Consider the following 22,752-nt stretch of genomic DNA (forward strand, 5'->3'; position numbering starts at 1 on the left):
TTATTTAGCTGTACATCTGTCAATATTTACTTATGTCGAGACTGTTCATACTGTACATAACACCTGGTGTAGTTAGACGTCAGTTTTTGTTTTTCCTAGGGCTCTGTTTATGTTTATGGCTTGGTTCTACAGTGCCTTTTTATTTTTATTTTATCTATTTTGTATCTTTACCTCCAAGAGTGATTTTGTTTTTGAATTTTACTTACTTACTCAAGGCTCCAAAGTGCGACCATTTTGGTAATGGTAAATGTAAAAAGTTAGTCTGGAGCCCTGTTACTTTTTTATTTCTTACTTCCTTGTGCATTGTTGCACTATGCTTTGTAACATGAGCTATTGGACACCTGAATTTCCCTCGGGATTAATAAAGTACCTATCTATCTATCGATCTATCTATCTTGTACTCACCCCAGTCTCTGCAGTTTACAGTGTGGGTCCTCCAGTCCAGCAGAGAGCGCTCTCACTCCTGAATCCTGCAGCTCGTTGTCTCTGAGCTCCAGATCTCTCAGCTCTGAGTGAGGAGAGCGCAGGACTGAGGCCAGAACATCACAGCAGCCCTCTGTGAGATTACACCAACCGAGCCTGTGGAGAGACCACACACACACACAAATACACACGCATGCACAACACACAGGCGCACACACACACAACTGAAATTCACTGCTGATTGTGACACTGTGCACATTGGCAGTCACTATGTAATTTCTCAATTGCTTATGCATTCCTGAGATGTACACAAAAACTGAGAGGGGATTGTGTAAATCAGGCTCATAAAGTATTCCAAATACTCCACAAAAGTCTAAGACCATTGCTGGGCTCCATTAACCAACAATGTTACATCCCTGTGTATTCTTTATAACATTGTTATTATTAAGGGATGTTACTTTTCTGTGTTTTTGGCTGGGTATTGCTGGTTGTTTGTGTTCCCCTATACAGGTGGTGATAAACATGTATCCTGTTGCCGGGTGACCTGACTAGGAGGATGCTGGTGTCGTCGCTCGGAGACCGGACCAGATGCGACCGTAGCTAGGACGCCGGCGATCGTTGCGGAGCAACGGTTAGAAGAAGATGCGGGTCTATATAACAGCTGTACGCCGTCATCACAACAGAGTCATCTTTTCGTCTGCTACTGGAAGCCACGCTTGACTTCGCTCTGCTCCGAGAGCTCTATTCCAAGCTTAACAGTTTTTAATAGTAGCCCAGGATTAGATTAGTCGCGCCGTATCCGGCAGTACAGTACTTGACCAGCAGAGGACGCCAACATCGCGTAATCACTGCGATTGGACCTAGTGGAGAGGACCGGCCTCACGGAGGACTTGGACCGCTGTACTGGCTGCCCGGTGAGGCTCAATTAAATAGCCTTTGTGTCACGGACATTTTAGCTAGGTTGACACTTTTCGTTTATAGGAAATCATTAAGTTGTATATAATAAATAATCACTTTTCTCTCTTTAAACATCTGCGCGTTGGTTGCGTTATTGTGTAGATTGGTTGTGGTGGTTTAATGTTACGAACCGTTCCACCCTCTTTGTTATTGCAACACTGAAGGGTATTTCCATTCGTAACAAACAAAAATAACAAAAAATTAAGGTTGGGTGCCTACTCCTAGGATTCCATTTCCAGACCCTTTCCATATAACGATTTTTAAACATTAATTTAATCTGCAAACACAAGAGACAGAATTTTTGTGGGCACTTTACCTCAGCTGACATGTTCTTCGTGCCATAATCACCTATACATTATAAACACATTCAATATCCATCACTATGAATCGATTAATAAAACTGTCAACGTAAAACCCATTAGCTAAATACAATACTGTTATCTTATTATTTTCTTCAGAATCTTGAAACTATTCTGTTATTAAATAATCAGGGCTTGACAGTAACGGCTGCCTGGTTGCCCTCGGCAACCAGATTGAGTCAATTGGCTGCCATTTTGTGGCCTCTAGTTCCCCTTTTTGGCAACCACCTGTTCAGTTTTTTTTTTTTTTTTTAACATAGAACAATGAATAAAAACGTACAAAACTGGAAAATCTCATTTCAAAAGAAGTCAACATTTATTTGGTTGCCTCCGTAAAGTTTCTACTGCACTAACATCACGTTCGTGCGCAACACGACATTTCAGCCATTGTGCGGCCACTTTCCACACACGCGCGCGGCCAGCCTGTTGCAGTGGCGAAACAAATTAAATTGTTTGCCTGTGGAGTAAAAAAGTCAAACGATAACCCGTCAACATCACACAATAATCCACACGATGACCGCAGGCCTGCCGATACTGACACAGCCGAACCCGAACGGCTGTTAAAAAGTCCTTCATACATGTTATGAAATTTTCTCTTTGCATTCCATATTAAATTCATAACGCTTGTTTTGCGTTACGGGATAAATAACATAATTAAAATAATGATGTTATTTACCTCAAAAAAAAAAAAAAGGATCCTAGTTGGTTGAACAGATAGAGATACAGATACAGGTAATTTAGTTGGTTGAACAGACAGAGATACAGATACAGATAATGGTGTACTTGCTCATCCCTATTAGTTACCATAGTTTAGTTCATAATTACACAGTTACAAAACACAGTTATTTGATAAAATCTGATAACTATTTACTTCTTGTATCATTTGCTTATAATTTTCATTAAACAACGTTACGCTCAAGTTGACACTTGCTGCTGCTGCTATAAGTTTAGCTTTGGCTTTGACCCAAAAGGCCCTAGTTAGCTAGCCAACCTGACCAAACTTAGTTTAACTTACCCCATGAACCAGCCGAGCCAGCAGAGCCAGTGAGGAACTAAGCAACTTATTGTCTAAATGTGTACACCAATATATAAAAGAAGACCAGGTCAAAACCTAGTATGTGGCTGGACCAGCCGACCAATGGTGTAACTTCATCACCCAGTCACTCAGTCACAGACATTCGTGTTTGTAGGGCTGGCCCCGCTGCTGCGGTCCAGCCAATAAAATACTAGTCGACGTAAGAATGTTGTATCTAACTTCCTGACCAGTATTGGTCAGACCTGTAATAATGTACCTGCTAACAGTTGAAGCACCACCAGATGTGTGTACGCAACTGAACTGCATTGGGATGGCAGGTGAGCACCGAGAGTTTGCCACTTTTCAGGGTTTCCTACAGAAATAACCACAATAGCCGCGTTTCCACCAAAATTACCCGGAACTTTCAGTCCCAGGAACTACTTTACCAGGAACTAAAAGGTTCCTTCAGCCAATGGTTGTCTGCGTTTCCACCGGGGTCTAAAGTACCGCGAAGATTAGGCAAATTAGCCCACTGACGTATGAAAAAGCAACGTTGTCGTCGGTCCATCTGTCATATGATTTCTTCCGTAACCCCATACTACCACCGAAGTAGCCTACATTATTTTCTAATAACCGGGACAGCCCGGAGGGGTTTATTCCACTTATACAACGGGTTACCAACAATGACTATATATGGTTACTTTTGTATTTATTGATTTTCATATATCCTCTCAAACACATTCATTGTGTTTTTATGCGAACATTCGCTTTCATGTCTTGACATCCGAAGCGACAGAATGCATTCACATTTATATGTATAACTGGCAACAACAGCAGAAAACATGCACACGTTGTAAACAATTTGCTGTTTTATTACTTTCTCGTCGTCAATTCCATATAGGCTAATCGCAAAATGACAAGAATAGAACGAAAACTCGGACTTGCGTGAAAATGTAAATTAGTAGTGGTACAGCCACCGTTTGCTTTCCTTCGAAGTTACTGCTAGCCGAGCAGCGAAGTGTGCCCTCCAGATGCGAACCATGCACCATAAATGAGTCCATAGTCTTCCTGGTCTTTTCGTGGAATTGAAAAATGGCAGTAAAATTGAGTAAAATTACGGCAGTCTGAAAAAGCTAAAGGTAAGATTACTAGAATGAACCTGTTATTTTACCCGGATAAAAAGTGCGGAAGGTGATTTCCAGTTTGCTTGTACTGTATCACCAATGTTAATTATGCAGAACTACCGCATACCTCACATAACTGTATCAAACGTTTTGAGTCAATTACAACGGGCTAACAAAGAAAATCCGGAAGAAAATATTCAGCAACCGAATTAATCCGTTTGAATGTTTTGGTAGCCTACGTAATGTGCTGTCCCAGGACGAATGCTTAGCATTTTATAAAACGAATACTGAAGCAAGAAAAGAACAGAAGAGCACACGTTATAATTCCAAGACGTTATAACCAAGAAGTAGGCTACTGCGCCGCATAACATACAAGTTTGATTTGAAGTTATTATGAAAATAAATTGGTTTGCCGCTGCATATTTTCAAACATGGCGGGTAATGGCGGAAAATAAATACAACACAAATGCTACGAGTACTCGACCAATCAGAAATGTTCAGCGCTGCAAGCTCCACCCAAAAGGTTCCTGTACTTTCGGAAAGTACTACCCCCCGAGCAGGAACGTTTTGGGGGGTAAAACAAAGCCCCCAGAACTAAATTTAGACCCTAGTTCCTGCGGTGGAAACGCACTGAGTTCCTCAAAAGGTTCCTAGTTCCGGGGTATAGTTCCTGCGGTGGAAACGCGGCTAATGACTCTCAGCCCTTAAAAACATTAATTTCTGTATTCTGTGTTCTTCACATTTAAAATCAGATGCTTTGAGTCACACCATTGCACAAACCTGCCTATTTCAGAATGCTATGCTACTAGGCTACTGCCCTTGTGCATTAGGCCAAGAGAGCTTGATGACACAGTTCCCAGGTTGGCTGCTTGTGCACTCATTTTATCTGGTGTGAATGAAACGGGGCAGCTAACACAACCCGAGGGGTCCCTGTGCTGACTGATCCAGGCTCAGAGAGCATCACTGACCTTCATATATGACCTTCCGGTTCCGGTGCGCCGTGGAAAGGCTGCACTGACAATGGCTCCGCAACCAACTCGTAGCTATTTGTTTACTATCTTGTTAATTATTATTTCTATTGTTTTTATCTTTGCACATACTGCACTGTCGCTCATACAGTATGATCGACAAGCACTTTTGGGAGTTCGTTCGGCACTGGACACGAACTTTTTTTCAACTTACCGGAGTACGTGCTGCGACCCCTTTGTCCTGCCGCCGCCGTGTTTACCAATACGCCGACGAAGGAGAAAGAAAAGAGGCAAACGTGCCGGTATCCTATGCAGATCTCGGACGAGACACTGCAACCCGCCGTTACCGAGCATTTTACTGGCAAATGTTCAATCACTTGATAACAAAATGGACGATCTACACGCACGGATTAACTTCCAGCGGGACATTGCAAACTGCTGCGTGCTGGCGTTCACTGAGACCTGGCTAGACCCTGCGGTGCCTGACTCGGCTGCTACTCCGGCTGGATTTTCCATCTACCGGCAGGACAGAACTACGGAGTCAGGTAAACGCAGAGGCGGAGGGGTGTGCATTATGGTTAACTCTCGCTGGGGTACGGATGTAGCAGTACTCGCTAAACACTGCTCACCAAACCTGGAGCTCTTAACTATAAAAGTCCGTCCCTTCTACCTCCCTCGGGAATTCAGCTCCGCTATAATCACAGCCGTTTATATACCCCCGCTGGCGGATAAAACGCGCGTGCTAGAAGACCTTTACGGAGTAATCAATGGACTAGAGAATGCTCACCCTGAGGCAGCTTCTATTGTTGTTGGCGATTTCAATAGGGTTAATATGAGGAAAGCTTTGCCTAAATATCACCAGCACATTGACTTTCCTACCCGTGGTGACCAGACTCTCGACCATTGTTATACTCAAATACGGGACAGCTATAAACCCCTCCCCCGCCCTGCCTTTGGTAAGGCGGATCACACCTCCCTTCTTCTCCTAGCAACCTACAAACAACGACTAAAACAGGAAAAACCGGTTTTTCGGGCAGTCCAACGCTGGAGTGAGGAATCCATTGCCACCCTCCAGGACTGCTTTGAAACCACAGACTGGCAGATGTTCTGTGTTGCAGCTGATGGGGACATTGATGAATACACAGACTCTGTCTCAGCCTACATCTCCAAGTGCATTGATGATGTCATCCCGAAAGTCAATGTCAGGATCTTCCCCAATCAGAAGCCCTGGGTTAATGGTGATGTCCATGCAAAGCTCAGAGCACGGTCCTCTGCCCATAGCTCTGGGGACCTGGAGGCCTTGAGGAAGTCCAGATATGACCTACGGAAAGCCATCAGAGACGCCAAAAGAGCCTACAGGGACAAGTTGGAGTCTGATTACCACAGTTCCGACCCAAGACGCATGTGGAATGGACTGCGTTCCATCACAGACTACAAAGGGAGAAATAGCAGTGATGCCCAGCCCGCCGCCTCTCTTCCGGACGAGCTCAACATCTTCTATGCACGGTTTGAGGCAAGCAACGCCATCCCTACTGTAAGGCTAGATGAGGACCAGGACGACTGCACTCTGTCCCTATCTACGGCTGACGTGAGGAGAGCTTTTAAAAAAGTTAACCCTCGGAAGTCACCAGGGCCAGATGGCATTCCAGGCCGTGTCCTCAGCGCGTGTGCCGACCAGCTAGCGGAGGTATTCACCGCTATATTCAACCTCTCCCTGAACCAGTCTGCAGTCCCCACCTGCTTCAAACAGACCATCATTGTTCCTGTACCTAAGAAACCTGCCATCTCCTGCTGGAATGACTACCGCCCTGTAGCACTGACCTCCATCATCATGAAGTGCTTCGAGCGGCTAGTCAGGACCCACATCTGCTCCCTTCTTCCTGACACCTTGGACCCCCTCCAATTCGCATACCGCCCCAACAGATCTACAGACGACGCCATCGCACTGACAGTGCACACCGCCCTCTCCCACCTGGATAAAGGAGACACCTATGTGAGGATGCTGTTTATAGACTACAGCTCAGCATTCAACACAATTGTGCCTGCTAAGCTCGTTCCCAAGCTCAGGAACCTGGGTCTGAACACCTCCCTCTGCAACTGGATCCTGGACTTCCTGACGGGCAGACCCCAGGTGGTGAGAATGGGTAACCTCACCTCTTCTGCACTGACCCTGAGCACCGGAGCCCCTCAGGGCTGCGTACTCAGTCCCCTCCTGTACGCCCTGTTCACGCACGACTGTGTGGCCACACGCAGCTCCAATGCCATCTTCAAGTTTGCAGACGACACCACCATCCTGGGTCTCATCTCCAACAACGATGAGACCGCCTACAGAGAGGAGGTCAGTGTCTTGGCAACATGGTGCCAGGACAATAACCTCTCCCTCAACGTCTGCAAGACTAAGGAGATGATCGTGGACTTCAGGAAGCGACAGGGGGGGGGTCACGCCCCCATTCACATCGACGGAGCTGAAGTGGAGAGAGTCTCCTGCTTCAAGTTCCTCGGTGTGGTCATAAATGATAACCTCACCTGGTCCAGGCAATCAGACGCAGCAGTGAAAACTGCCCAAAAGCGCCTATACTTCCTGAGGAGACTCAAGAAGTTTGGAATGTCTGCTAAGACCCTCATCAATTTCTACAGGTGCACCATCGAGAGCATCCTCACTGGCTGCATTACTGCCTGGTACGGCAGCTGCTCCGCTGCTGACCACAAAGCCCTCCAGAGGGTGGTGAAGACAGCGGAGCGCATCATTGGCTGCCACCTCCCATCTGTGCGAGGCATCTACCACACACGATGCCTCTGGAAAGCACAGAAAATCATAACAGACTTCAGCCACCCAGGCTATGGTCTGTTCTCACTGCTGCCGTCTGGCAGACGCTTCCGGAGCATCCGGGCACGGACGACCAGACTCACAAACAGTTTTTTCCCTCAGGCCATCAGGCTTCTCAACCAGCAACATAAATCCCTGGGATCACATTGATCACATGTCCTCCTGTGTATGCTATGTACGTTCAATGTAGAATCTTATGCACATATCCATCAGCACTCCTGCACTTTATATATGGTTAATATTTAAATATTTAATACTCCTATTCCCACTGTCCATATCCCCCATCTGTACAGGCTGGTACTTATTTGCTGTTAATATTTAACACTATGTTTAATATTATGTGTATTTTTATTATGTGTGATATTTCTTTGATATATTTTAGATATTTTCGATATTTTGCTCTTGCTTCTACGTAGTTGCTGCCTGCCATGTCACAAGAATTTCTTTGCTCAGAATGACCTGTGTTATACTGTGCACTTGACAAATAAAACACTTTGACTTTGACTTTGAATATACTGGACAGGATTAGTTACAGAAAATTAAACACAAACATTTCATTCAATACAAAATGTATCTCTCTCAAATCAAACATAGCATTAGTTTAGCATTATGTATACTATAATATAAAAAGGGGTACAGAGCACTCATTTCATTGTATTGTTTTCAAATCATTAATTATACATTGACCAGGAAGAATAATTGAGGGAGAAAGAACTTTGAACATTTAAATTAGCTGTAAGCACTAATTCTTTTTAGTTAAGGTCACACAATACACAGCACTACTCACCCCAGTCTCTGTAGTTTACAGTTTGGACTCATCAGTGCAGCACAGAGCAGCTTCACTCCTGAATCTCCCAGGTTATTGCCGCTGAGGTCCAGATCTCTCAGGGGTGAGTTTGATGACTGGAGAGCTGAGGCCACAATTTCACAAGACTGCTCTGTGAGGTCACAGCTGCTCAGTCTGCAAATAATTCAGATAGTTTAATAATATTAGTACACGTAAAACATGTAATATCTGAAATGTGGCAATGATAGTGTTGAGTGAAGAAGAGTAGAATTGAGGATTTTAGGGTCAGTGATGCTCTGAGGAAGATGTCTGTGCCACACACTCCAACTGCAGCACTTTGGACCTCAGAATCAGACGTCCTGCTGGACTAAACTCTGACAGTTCTGCAGATGTGATTGTGAGCCAAATGGCCCGTCTTCTTCAGAATGCACTCAAGAACAGGCACTGGGGGTAGAGGTCACTTTAACGGGGGATCGAACCGGCAACCCTCCAACTGCCAGACAACCGCTCTTACCTCCTGAGCTATGTCACCCCTGAGAAGCAGAATTTCCCAAACTCTCCAGTTTTTTTTCTTTCTATGTTAACACGCATTTTAATGTTCTGTTAACACAACATTAACGTCTCGTTATTTGCTCAAATGGCCTTCCATACGAGAATCAAGAACACCATCCCTTCGATATCCTCCATTGTTCCTGTGTGTCGCGTTGAAGATGGCGTCACGGCAGTTTCATGCGGCATCGCTATGACGACCAGCTACACTGACGGGGGTACTATCTGCAGTGGAAAACGAAGTGCCTGGTACCAAAGCGAGTAGAGTCGAGTTGAGCCGGTACCATGCGGTGGAAAAATGGCTTAAGGTGGAGATTCTTGGTCAGGCTACACCAGAATAAAGCAGAGGCCAGGGTGGTATTACTGGCCTTGTAACATGGTGCATTTACAGCCTGACTTAGTGTCCTAACATAGAAACACAAACATTTAATTCATAACCAAACTTATCTCTCCCAAATCAAACTTAGCATTATTTTAATCATAATATTGAAAAGATGCATTATGCTCTCAAGATACCCCAAACAAAAAATTTAAAAAGGGGTACAGAGCATTATCTCTTGCCATTTTATAATCATTAATTATGCATTGAAAAAAGGAAAAAGCGGGATTCCCCCATCTTTCAAACACATGGCTGGGATTCAAAGATTTGTTCTCAACTTACAATTAAAAGCAAGGATTGTTTTATCTTCATAAACAGTTTGCCAAGTACAGCAATAACTAGAACTTCATCAAACTGAGTCTGTGAAGAAAAGGTGCATTTACTAGTCCAAGTTAAGGGCAAATGTTGATTGTAGTGTGTGACCCCCTGTGATAACCAGTCTTTTGTAAGTTGTGAAGTGTGAGCGTTTCCATGATGAAAATACCAGCGATTTTTAGGAAAGACAGTCGTTAAGTGTGACATGTTCTCTGTTGTTACGATTTTAAAAGTCGTGTAGTGTACACGAGGCATTACGCGACTTTTTAAATCCTAAAGACTGCTGGTATTTTCATCCCAGAAACGCTCACACTACCCGACTTCCAAAAGACTGGTAATCACAGGGGTCACACACTACAGGATTCAGGATCATAATAAACTAGATCTCGGTGTGCTGTGTTGTTGCAAGAACACGTGCAGCAAATGTGCATCCGAGGATCTTCGCCTGCGCAATGAAAATGGAAGACGACGATCGGCAGCAGACAGCGGCGGCACCGGTCTGTGCGCTAACGTGCGCGAAAACACCGCTTTAAAAAAGAAAAGAATCTGGACAAGAAGGAGGTTGGCAAGACGGCGACAACACGGTCTGTCCCTCCTTCAAAGAGAGTTGGAGGTAAAATGATAGTCAGCCAGAAAGACTATTTAAGCTAGCTTTGGTTGAGGAGAACAGGGATTGTCAGACGTGCTGATGTAAACATAGAAAATATCACATCTGATCTAAGCATGTTACAGGCTACAGCAATGATACGATATCAACTTATCTCCCCCTCAGACACAAGAATCACTATATTAAAGCTCAATAAAATCACTCCACATGGCAAAAATAGTTATGCCTCTAGTTGATTCACAATGTCCACTATATAACCCGATAACTACAGGCTACATCACACAGCTGCTGGCTCAACCCCCTTCTCCCAAATACAAGTAGTAATTTTACTATAAATAAATTCCCCTGTGGGTTATTGCTACCTATGGTTTACTTGTTGTAGAACTGGCTTTTATATATACGGGGCGACATAGCTCAGGAGGTAAGACCGACTGTCTGGCAGTCGGAGGGTTGCCGGTTCAAACCCCACCCTGGGCATGTCGAAGTGTCCTTGAGCAAGACACCTAACCCCTAACTGCTCTGGCGAATGAGAGGCATCAATTGTAAAGCGCTTTGGATAAAAGCGCTATATAAATGCAGTCCATTTACCATTTACCATTTATATTCTAGCCTACTTTGGGTAGTTAAGTGCCAATTCTAAACTGTCCCACACGGAAATACGAGTGTTTGTGTATCACACACTACTCAAACCATTCCTAAAGACTTAAGATAAAATGAAACCAGTTAGATATTCTCACAAGAGTTGCAGTTGGGCTTGTGGCTGGATTGGGTGAGTCTCTGACCGTGTCACATCAGGAGACTGTTGGTCACGGGTGAACGCACTGATCAAGCAAAGACAGGATTTTTGTTGAGATTGTCTTAAGACCTTGAAAATTAGTCTGTGACTACAAACTCCTGGCTAAAATCATGCAATGCGCACGAGGCATAACCCCAATAATATTCATAGCAGTCTGCACCAGACAAGCAATTTGACATTTCATTTGTACAGACAAGTTACCAAACCATGCTGCTATGCCACATCTGATTATGCTCTCTAAAACTGCACGGTAAAGAGAAACATGAACTTTTGGTCAACTCTATGAACCCTGAGTCCCAGTAAAAAGCACATTCGCTGTAGTAATCTAGAGCAGAAACTCCAACTGAGTGAGTCACCAATGTGCACCCCAAGGTATTTATTCAAGCAGACCTGTGTGATGGCTTGGGTATAGAAGACAGGCCTGGGATCTCCCACTGATCTACAGTCAAACACCATCTCCTCTGTGTTCTTCACATTTAAAATCAGATGCTTTGAGTCACACCATTTCACAAACCTGCCTATTCCAGAATGCTATGCTACTAGGCTACTGCCCCTGTGCATTAGGCCAAGAGAGCTTGATGTCACAGTTCCCAGGTTGGCTGCTGGTGCACTCATTTTATCTGGTGTGAATGAAACGGGGCAGCTAACACAACCTGAGGGGTCCCAGTGCTGACTGATCCAGGCTCAGAGAGCGTCACTGACCTTCATATACTGGACAGGATCAGTTACAGAAAATTAAACACAAACATTTCATTCAATACATTCTCTCCCCCAGATCAAACTTAGCATTGTTTTAGCCTTGTACTAAAATATAAAAAGGGGTACAGAGCACTCATTTCATTGTATCGTTTTCTAATCATGAATTATACATTGACCAGGAAGAATAATTGAGAGAGAAAGAGCTTTGAACATTTCAGTGAGCTATAAGCACAAATTCTGTTTAGTTAAGGTAACACAGTACACCACTACTCACCCTAGTCTCTGTAGTTTACAGTTTGGACTCATCAGTCCAGCACAGATTAGCTCCACTCCTGAATCTCCCAGGTTATTGCAGCTGAGGTCCAGATCTCTCACAGGGGAGTCTGATGACTGGAGAGCTGAGGCCACAATATCACAGGACTGCTCTGTGAGGTGACAGCTGCTCAGTCTGTAAAGAGTTAAGATACTATATTAGGTACACAAAAAACTGTAATATTTGTAATTAAACTATGATAGTGTTCAGTGATGAAGAGTAAAATTGAGGGTTTTAAGGTTGCTGATGCTCTGAGGAAGATGTATGTGCTACAAGCTCAAACTGCAGCACTTTGGACCTCAGAATTAGACATCCTGCTGGACTGAATTCTGACAGTTCAACAGAAGTAATTCTGAGCCAAATGGCCTCTTTTCTTATACTGTAAGAAATCATACATTTCTTGTATTATAAAAATAAATAAGCAAAAGATAACACACGTCTTCCAGAATGGAGAGTGAGTTAAACTCTGCTTCATTCATTGTGGTGGTAACTGTGACAAACCTCCCACAGCACTGCAAGCTAACACACAACTAAAGACAGATTCACTTTAGAAACAGGAACTCAAGGAAGTCATCTGTTCATAGTTGTCCAGATAAGTTTGTCTGCACTGTCTCTTCCAAACCACACTTAGCATAAGTTACACTCTACAACAGCAGCACTTTGAACCTGAGACATCCTGCTGGACTAAACTCAGACAGTTCTGCTGATGTAATTCTGAGCCAAATGGCCCGTCTTCTTCAGAATGCACTCAAGAACAGGCACTGGGGGTAGAGGTCACTTTAACAGTTCCCTGAGAAGATCAAACTCTGGCACCAATTACATGCTACAGTTCCTCTACCTTCCTGTTTTCACTCTGTTTACAGGCACTATGTTGGAGATTCTGGGTCAGCCTACACCAGAATAAAGCAGAGACCAGGGTGGTACTACTGGCCTTGTAACATGGTGCATTTACTGCCTGACCTAATCTCACAATACAGTAACACAAACATTTCATTCATAACCAAACTTATCTCTCCCAAATAAAACTTTATAATCATTAAGCATTATTTTAATCATAATATTGAAAATATGCATTATGCTCTCAAGAAGCCCCAAACTAAAATATACAAATGGGTATGGACCATTCCCTCTTGTTGTTTTCTAATCATTAATTATGCATAGACCAGGAGGAAAAGGGAGATTGCCTCCTCTTTCAGACACATGGCTGGGATTCAAAGGTTTGTTCTCAACTTACAATTAAAAGCAAGGATTGTTTTATCATAAACATTTCAGCAAGTACAGCAATAAGTAAAACTAATTCAGTTTGTGGAAAAGAACGTGCATTTACTTCTCAGAGTCCAAGTTAAGGGCAAATGCTGATTGAATACAGCCCATAAAGTGTTGGCCTGTAAAGCACACATGAATCTTTGGTCTTGGGTCATTAGTCCTGCTTCTCAGCTGTGTTTTGGTCTTTGGTCAGATCCCAGTCTTGGATCTCTGGTTGTGGTTCTATCGCTGCTGATTTTGCCTGGTTTTAACATGGGAGAGCCAAGCTGTGATTTTTGTGTGATTACATCTTACTCAATTTCCATATCAGTTTAATATTGTGTTCATTAATGCAGTTGAGCCTGTGTTATTAAATTGCATTTTAAATAGTGGGTCCTTGGGCCCTATTTTCACAGTCAAGGCAATTGTCCAATGCTAGCGGTCATGCAGTGCCCTGGTGAATTAGTGTCAAACCCAATTTAGCTAATTTTGTGACTCCAGGCATTTGCGCAACTGTGTGATAAGAACAAAATAACTGTGCGTGGGGTGGCTGTGTGGTTTCATGACTGCCAATCAGATCGCCCCATTTCTATCCCTATAAAACAGTTAGTGCCACAGCCAACTGCTAATTTCATCATGGGGAAGAGCAAGCACATTATGAGAGGTTCTGTTACGAGCAAACCAATTTCGGCACAGGCTTTTATATGTTTTTATTGCAAGTATCATTTTTAAATATTTCTTTGGCCGTTTGTGAATGCAAAAAAGTATTAAAACAACACATCAGCAAAGAATTCACAGATTTCAGCTTCCTGGACCTTTAATACCAAACACAAACAAATTAATAAATAAAAGATTTCGCTAATTCAATTAAAGTGTCATTCATTTCAGACATGCAATTTAGTCTGTGATTCGCTCCTGGTGTGAGCATAGTCTGTGATTCGCTCCTGGTGTGAGCATAGTCTGTGATTTGCTCCTGGTGTCAGCGTAGTCTGTGATTCGCGCCTGGTGTGAGCGTAGTCTGTGATTCGCGCTTGGTGTGAGCGTAGTCTGTGATTTGCTCCTGGTGTCAGCGTAGTCTGTGATTCGCGCCTGGTGTGAGCGTAGTCTGTGATTCGCGCTTGGTGTGAGCGTAGTCTGTGATTCGCGCTTGGTGTGAGCGTAGTCTGTGATTCGCGCTTGGTGTGAGCGTAGTCTGTGATTCGCGCTTGGTGTGAGCGTAGTCTGTGATTCGCTCCTGGTGTCAGCGTAGTCTGTGATTCGCTCCTGTGCTGCCTGCCTGCTCAGACCAGGAGGTCACAACCCAGCGTAATGCTCCCATGATCATAACCTATTCAAAAGCCAATCAACCCCTTCGTTTGATGCTGCTTATGTTCTGAACATTCAGAACATTAAATGAGCGCACTAGCTGTCAGAATGATTCAGAAATCACACTCTTTTAAAAAGAAAGTCTGAAAAGATGCTGTCAATCATCTACATTATTAATGACATAATACTCACATGGCCTTCCTGCAGTTCCTGACTACTGGTAGCAGTCTCTGATGACCTGCTGCTGATGTGTTGTAGGTCTTCAGGTCAAACTCATCCAGGACCTCCTCTGACGTCAGTAACACAAAGGCCAGAGCTGAACACTGGTGTGGTTCCAGCTTTATATCTGAAAGTTTTCCTGATCTCAGTGAATTCTGGATTTCCTGCACTAGAGAGTTGTCATTCAGTTCACTGAGACAGTGGAACAGATTGAAGGTCCTCTCTGCTGAAAATTCCTCTCTGATCCTCTTCTTAATGTACTGGACTGTTTTCCTAATGCTCTGTGATCTGCTTCCTGTCTGTGCCTGTAGGTCTGGTACAGGTGACCTGCTTCCTGTCTGCATCAGCAGTGTTCCTAAGACAGTCTGAATGGAGTCCAGAGAGAGGCCTAGAAGGAATCTGAGGAAAAGGTCCAGGTGTCCATTCTTACTCTCTAAGGCCTGATCCACTGCAGTCCCGTGTAACTCAGACAGCTGCGCTCTGTCACCATCATAACCATAATAATCATCATCAGAATCATCATACCCTTCATAGCGCCACTCTTCATCATCATAATCAAAACCATCACCACCACCATTCACTTCAAGTGCTTTTAGGGACATTGCCTTTCCCAGTCTGAGTGCATTTCTCCTGTGTAACTCAGACAGCTGCACTCTGTCACTGTGAGGTTTTGACTCTACTGCTCCGAGTACATTTCTGTTCTCATTTACACATGAATGAAACACAAACAAGGCAGCCAGATACTCCTGAATGCTCAGATGCACAAAGCAGTAGACCTTTTCCTGATACAACCCACACTCCTCTTTAAAGATCTCTGTGCACACCCCAGAGTACACTGAAGCATCACTGACATCAATGCCACTCTCTCTCAGGTCCTCCTCATAGAATATCAGATTGCCCTTTTTCAGCTGTCGAAAAGCCAGCTTCCCCAGTTTCAGGATGATTTCAGTATCTGATGCTGACATCTTCTTTAGGTCTGTCTCATCAATGCCACTCTCTCTCAGGTCCTCCTCATAGAATATCAGATTGCCCTTTTTCAGCTGTCGAAAAGCCAGCTTCCCCAGTTTCAGGATGATTTCAGTATCTGATGCTGACATCTTCTTTAGGTCTGTCTCATCAATGCCACTCTCTCTCAGGTCCTCCTCATAGAATATCAGATTGCCCTTTTTCAGCTGTCGAAAAGCCAGCTTCCCCAGTTTCAGGATGATTTCAGTATCTGATGCTGACATCTTCTTTAGGTCTGTCTCATCAATGCCATGATACTTCTGATTCTTCACATTAGTCTGAATGAGCAGGAAGTGTGTGTACATTTCAGTCAGAGTTTTGGGCAGATCTCCACTCCCTACATTACCCAACATTGTGTCCAGAACAGTAGCAGAAATCCAACAGAAGACTGGTATGTGACACATGATGTAGAGACTCCTGGATGACTTTATGTGTGAGATAATTCTGCTGGCCTGGTCCTGATCTCTGATTCTCTTCCTGATGTACTCCTCCTTCTGTGGGTCATTGAACCCTCGTATCTCTGTCACTCGGTGGACACACTCAGGAGGGATCTGATTGGCTGCTGCTGGTCGGGAGGTGATCCAGAGGAAAGCAGAGGGAAGCAGATTCCCCTTAATGAGGTTGGTCAGCAGCACATCCACTGATGATGACTCTGTTATATCACAGCAGTTCCCATTGCTTTGGAAATGTAGAGGAAGTCTACACTCATCCAGACCATCAAAGACAAACACAACTTTGACTTCATCATCTTCAATACTTTTGATCTCTTTCAGTTGTGGAAAGTAGTGCTGCAGAAGTTGCATCAGACTGAATGCTTTATCCTTCTTCAAATTCAGATCTCGGAAAGGAAGAGTGAAGATGAAATCAACGTCCTGATTGGCTTTTCCTTCTGCCCAGTCCAGAATGAACTTCTGCACAGAGACAGTTTTCCCAATGCCAGCGATGCCCTTTGTAAGCACAGTTCTGATGGGTTTCTTTTGTCCAGGTAAAGGCTTAAAGATGTCATTGCAGAGGATTGCAGTCTCCTGTGTGGTTTGTCTCTTGGATGCTGTCTCAATCTGTCTGACCTCGTGTTCATTATTGACCCCCCCACTTCCCCCCTCTGTGATGTAGAGCTCTGTATAGATCTCATTGAGGAGGGTTCGGTGGCTCTGCTTTGCTAAACCTTCAAATATGCATTCAAACTTCCTCTTCAGATGAGTTTTCAATGCCGTCTGGGCTGTTTTTATGGATTCATCTGAAGAAAGGAAATAAATTATGTTTACAATGAGATAAACATTTTCATTCATTCAATTGTAGGTTTTAAGAAGAAACAGTAAATAGAATATTAATGCATTCAGTTTTCACAGTATTTTACAGACATCATAGTGTTACATTTCTCTAACACACCTCACATGGTGTTAAACACCTCTCTCACAGCGTTACACACTTCTCACACAGTATTACATATTTCTCAATTACAACCCCATTTCCAAAAAAGTTGGGACAGTAAATGAAATGCAAATATAAATACAATATAATATTGTATTCAAACAAAAACAGTATAAAGACAAGGTATTTCATGTTTTACCTCATCAACTTGATTTTGAAGATATATGTTTATTATGAAATTTATGCCTGCAACACGCTCCAAAAAAGTTGGGGCAGTCAAGTGTTTACCATTGTGAAACATCACCATTTCTTTTAATTACATTTATTAAGTGTTTGGGCACTGAAGACACCAGTTGGTTAAGTTTAGCAAGCAGGATTTTTCCCCCATTCTTCCATTATGCAGGTCTTCAGCTGCGCAGTTGTACGGGGCCTTCGTTGCCGTATTTTGCGCTCCATAATGCGCCACACATTCTCAATCAGAGACAGGTCAGGACTGCAGGCAGGCCAGTCCAGCACCCGCACACAGCCATGCACTTTTAATCTGGGCAGAATTTGGTTTGGCACTGTCCTGCTGGAAAATGCAGGGACATCCCTGGAAAAGACAGCATCTGGATGGCAGAATATGTTGCTCCAAAATTTGTACATATCTTTCTGCATTAATGGTGCCCTCACAGATGTGCAAGTTACCCATGCCATGGGCACTGACACACCCCCATACCATGACAGATGCTGGCTTTTGGACCTGATGCTGATAACAGCTTGGATGATCCCTTTCCTCTTTGATCTTGCATCTGTAGATGTAGCGGCGAATGGTGTTGACTGACAAAGGTTTACCGAAGTATTCCCAAGCCCATGTCATGATATCCATTACAGACGCATGACGACTTTTAAGACAGTGACATGACCAGAGATCATGCATGTTCAGAAGTGGTTTTCGCACTGAGATTTGACCAGATTCCTTGAATCTTTCAACTGAGCACTGTAGAGGGTGAAATGCCCAAAATCCCACCGATTTGTCTTTGGGGAACGTTGTTCTCAAAGTGCAAATTCGCTGATGCATCTGTTGGCAAATTGGTGAGCCTCGACCCATCCTTGCTCTTGAAGGACTAGGCTTTCTTGGAGGCTCCTTATATACTATAACATGATTGCCTCACCTGTTAACATCACAAGTTATTATTTTAACTTGTCACATCCTTATTAGTCCTAAACTGCCCCTGTCCAAACTTTTTTGGAACGTGTTGCAGGAATAAATTTCATAATAAACGTATATCTTCAAAAAACAATGAAGTTTATTAGGTAAAACATGAAATACCTTGTCTTCATACTGTTTTTGTTTGAATACAAGTCAAAGTAAATTTACAAATTACTGCTTTGTGTTTTTGTTTGCATTTAATTTACCATCCCAACTTTGGGGTTGTATAATCAATCACAAACAAAACAAATCAGTGAGAAAATGCAGATTGTTACGTTTGTACAATAAAGATGAGGGAAAGAAATACTTAAAAATTGAAAATGGGCTGAATTGTCCATTTATATTTGTTTTATCAGGTTTACGTTGTGGACGTGTCCTTGTGGTAAATACTGTCATTTCAGGTCTGATAGTAAGTAAAAAATCTAATATTTTTATCCTGAGTCCAGGATACCAACTCGGGGCAGTCTGTCTGATGGGACAGTGGTTTAGTTACTGGCTTTTGAGCTCAAGGTTCCTGCTCTGAATCCCCTTTGGCTATATTTAAATATAAATGCCTCTGTGTGCATGTTGTTTATGTTTTCTGTCTGTAAGATTGTCAGTGTAAAACATTATTAGGAAAGTGTAGATGCTATAAATCAGAACTTGTTCACGGTTAGATTTGCTATCTAAACTCATTTCAGTATTCTAATGGACACACAGTAGCAATGAGAGAGAACTCTTACTGTACTGCACATCTCTCTCCAGTGAGTCGGCGAGATCCTTCTGCTTCATGTTCCTCAGGATGTGGAGTGTGATCTTCAGAGACCCCTCACTGCCACAGGTCTCCAGCATCTTCTCAGCTATGTACAGGACCTCAGGATCCTCCTGCTCTCTCTCAGTGCATTCTGGGTAATCAGCAATTTGATGACTCTGAAAACAATCTGGGCAATCCTGACTCAGATGGCTCTGAAACAGTTTCAACTTCTCATCCTTCTTCAGCTTCATCAGTGCACGCAGGAGATACTGAAATGAACACATGAAGAGGTGTGCTGTATCAGTGTGAAATAAACTCATGAAGAGGTGTGCTGTATCAGTGTGTGAAATAAACTCATGAAGAGGTGTGCTGTATCAGTGTGTGAAATAAACTCATGAAGAGGTGTGTTGCATCAGAGTGTGAAATAAACACATGAAGAGGTGTGCTGTATCAGTGTGAAATAAACACATGAAGAGGTGTGCTTTATCAGTGTGAAATAAACACATGAAGAGGTGTGCTGTATGACCACAACTAAAAAAATAAAAACTCAAATAAAGGCACCATGATCCAAAATGTCTTCTGTTTTTGACAGTCAGGAGGGGGACAGATACTTTCAGACACCAAACATGCAGCAGTGCTAAATGCTCAGATTCTAACTGCAGTCTTTGCTCCTGATTGATGGCTTTGTAGAGACACTGTGTGTGATAAATCCTGCAGTTCAGTAGAATAATGCAGTTGCTCTGCGTAACACATTTAGTATGAGTGCTTCCTGTTTAAAAGGCTCTGTTAGGACTCTTCCTCTCCTGCTGTGTGTGGGACCTGCAGATGGAATCTGGACTTCCTGTGAGTGGGGACCAGGCAGCACTCCAGAGCAAGATTAGATGTTAAGCGGTGTCTTTTGAGGAGTTAAATGTAGCACGTTAGCATTAGCACTAAGGCTTCCTTTGCACAGCTACGAGCTTCACTTCCTGTTTCCACTCAGGATTCCCTTCTTCCCAAATATTTCCAATCTTTAAATATGAGGAACTTTTTATACCTCTTGGTCCCAAACAAACCAAAAAAAAAATTCTAAGCAAGTTTGAAATGTGTTAGTGTGATGTTAAACTGCGTGGTTATGAGTCATATTTGGCAAAGGTACAATTTCTTATAAATATTAAGTGCAATATTAGGCACTTACATTACATTACAGGCATTTAGCAGACGCTCTTATCCAGAGCGACTTACACAACTTTTTACATAGCATTTTTACATTGTATCCATTTATACAGCTGGATATATACTGAAGCAATGCAGGTTAAGTACCTTGCTCAAGGGTACAACGGCAGTGTCCTTACCCGGGAATCGAACCTACGACCTTTCGGTTACAAGTCTAGTTCCTTACCCACTGTGCTACACTCCGTCCTATGAATACTTATGAATAAATGCATCATATGTTTCAATTCACTCACAGGAAACACATCATAACCTATTAAAAACAATTAAAATAGCAGATCTCACACCTGTTTTGGGTAAGATAATTTCTCTGAACTCTTCTCTTGCGAAGAGCTGGACACCATTGACTGCTGTATCCTGTGACCAAGACAAAAAGACAGAGCTTCCAGTTACTCATCATCTTACTGCAGCTCTAACTCACAGCACATGGAGACAGATCTTCCAGTTAAACTCATCCTCTTACTGCAGCTCAAACACACAGCACATCTGAATATGACATAATATATCTACCTACAACTGAAAGGGGACAATGACATTGAAGTATAATTAAGAATAGAGTCAAAATGAACCTGTTTAATTACCTATGATCACCTGTGAACTCTCCGCTGAACTTGATTGGAGGATCCATTGAATGATCACTCTTCATAGACAGACAGCTGGGTACAGGTGACCCTGCTCTTTCTGCCTGGACCCTGTGAACAAAACAGAGACAGAGCTTCCAGTTAAACTCATCCTCTTACTGCAGCTCTAACTCACAGCACACGGAGACAGAGCTTCCAGTTAAACTCATCCTCTTACAGCAGCTCTAACTCACAACACATCTGAATATGACATAATATATCCACCTACACCTGAAAGGGGACAATGACATTGAAGTATAATTAAGTAGTGGTGTCAAAATGAACCTTTTTAATTACCTTTGATCACCTGTGAACTCTCCGCTGAACTTGATTGGAGGATCCATTGAATGATCACTCTTCATAGACAGACAACTGGGTACAGGTGACCCTGCTCTTTCTACCTGGACCCTGTGAACAAAATATGGAGACAGAGCTTCCAGTTAAACTCATCCTCTTACTGCAGCTCCAACTCACAGCACATTAAATGTCTGATTCATGCATTCATACCTGTTTCTGTCAGTGCTGAGGGTTCTTCCTTTGGTCTCTGGCTCCCCTGAGAGACTCATTTTAGAAACAGCGCCCCCCATCTCAGGAGACTGGAACACATCTAGCTGGCCTGTAAACACACAAAATGAGAACACGTTGAACACAGAGACACACTAATACACACAGTGGCACACACATACAATATATATGTATATATACATATATATAGATATATGTATATATACACACACACACACACACACACACATGCATATATATATATATATATATATATATATATATGTGTGTGTGTGTGTGTGTGTGTATATATATCTGTCGACAGGAAGAAATCTGTCATTTCAATGGGCCCCAAACATGTACAATACAGTTCCCTCACCCTTGATAATGATGAATGATTTTATTATTTAAATGAGGCCAGTCCTAAGATATACACTGATTGTCCAACAAGCTGAACATATTTTATTAATCATTCAATTGAATCAACCAAAATGACACAGATTATACATTCACATTTATTTCCAGAAATTGGGCATCACAATTATTGGCACCCCTCTATTCAGTACTTCGTTCACCCTCCCTTTTCTAATCCTACACCCTTCCTCCATCCAGAATCTTTCCATGTCCTTAATATCCTTTGTTCTGTGCTTATGAACTATCTTGTTCAGTTAAAACCACAGATTTTCAATGGAATATTTAGGGGTGGAAAAAATTTAGACACCTAATTGTACAAAAATTAAAAATTATTGCTTCTCTAAAAACCTTTTTCTGTGAGCAATTTCCTTTGTAAAAAAGAATATAGATTTCCCAATTATTTTCAATTAAAGATGGCTCATGGTGTTTATTTAATTTTTTGCCATTCATTTTAACAGTTAACCAAGAGTCATGGATGTAATATTTGCTCTCAACTGGGAAACTAAACTTCACAATGACAGAGTAATGAATATATGGAGAAAATGTTGCTGAATAATTTTTTTTACACACTGGGAGGAACATTTAACTTGAAGGTGAAAATGTTGGGTCTTCTAAATTAACACACATTTCCAGTGCCCACCAGATTTATCAGGACCCTCGGTAAATATGAGCAAAAAAGGGCTTTAACTGAGATAAAATTATCCAAATAAAAACTTCAACAAAACATTTTTCTCAAAATTTTTTACAATCATTGGCACCCCAAGAAATCCTTATGAATAAAATCAGATTGTATATTCCCATTCATATTTAACTT

General features: G+C 42.6%; 2 protein-coding genes across 2 annotated transcripts; both read right to left on the reverse strand.

Moving 5' to 3' along the window:
• Positions 1-4,582: 4,582 nt before the first annotated feature.
• On the reverse strand, positions 4,583-15,504 carry LOC118228919 (NACHT, LRR and PYD domains-containing protein 14-like). Its single transcript, XM_035420506.1, has 3 exons — positions 14,861-15,504; positions 11,809-12,253; positions 4,583-4,846 (listed from the first exon to the last, which is right to left on the reverse strand). Exons 1-2 carry the CDS (start codon positions 15,487-15,489, stop codon positions 12,076-12,078), a joined length of 807 nt encoding a protein of 268 aa, XP_035276397.1. The 5' UTR covers positions 15,490-15,504; the 3' UTR covers positions 4,583-4,846; positions 11,809-12,075.
• A 40-nt stretch (positions 15,505-15,544) lies between these two features.
• On the reverse strand, positions 15,545-21,364 carry LOC118229522 (protein NLRC3-like). The gene is made up of 5 exons (XM_035421553.1): positions 21,318-21,364; positions 20,688-20,757; positions 19,178-19,457; positions 15,664-17,129; positions 15,545-15,583 (listed from the first exon to the last, which is right to left on the reverse strand). Exons 1-5 carry the CDS (start codon positions 21,362-21,364, stop codon positions 15,545-15,547), a joined length of 1,902 nt encoding a protein of 633 aa, XP_035277444.1.
• Between the last annotated feature and the right edge of the window lie 1,388 nt (positions 21,365-22,752).

This window comes from Anguilla anguilla, chromosome 6 (assembly GCF_013347855.1).
Source record: "Anguilla anguilla isolate fAngAng1 chromosome 6, fAngAng1.pri, whole genome shotgun sequence".
Lineage (NCBI taxonomy): Eukaryota > Metazoa > Chordata > Actinopteri > Anguilliformes > Anguillidae > Anguilla > Anguilla anguilla.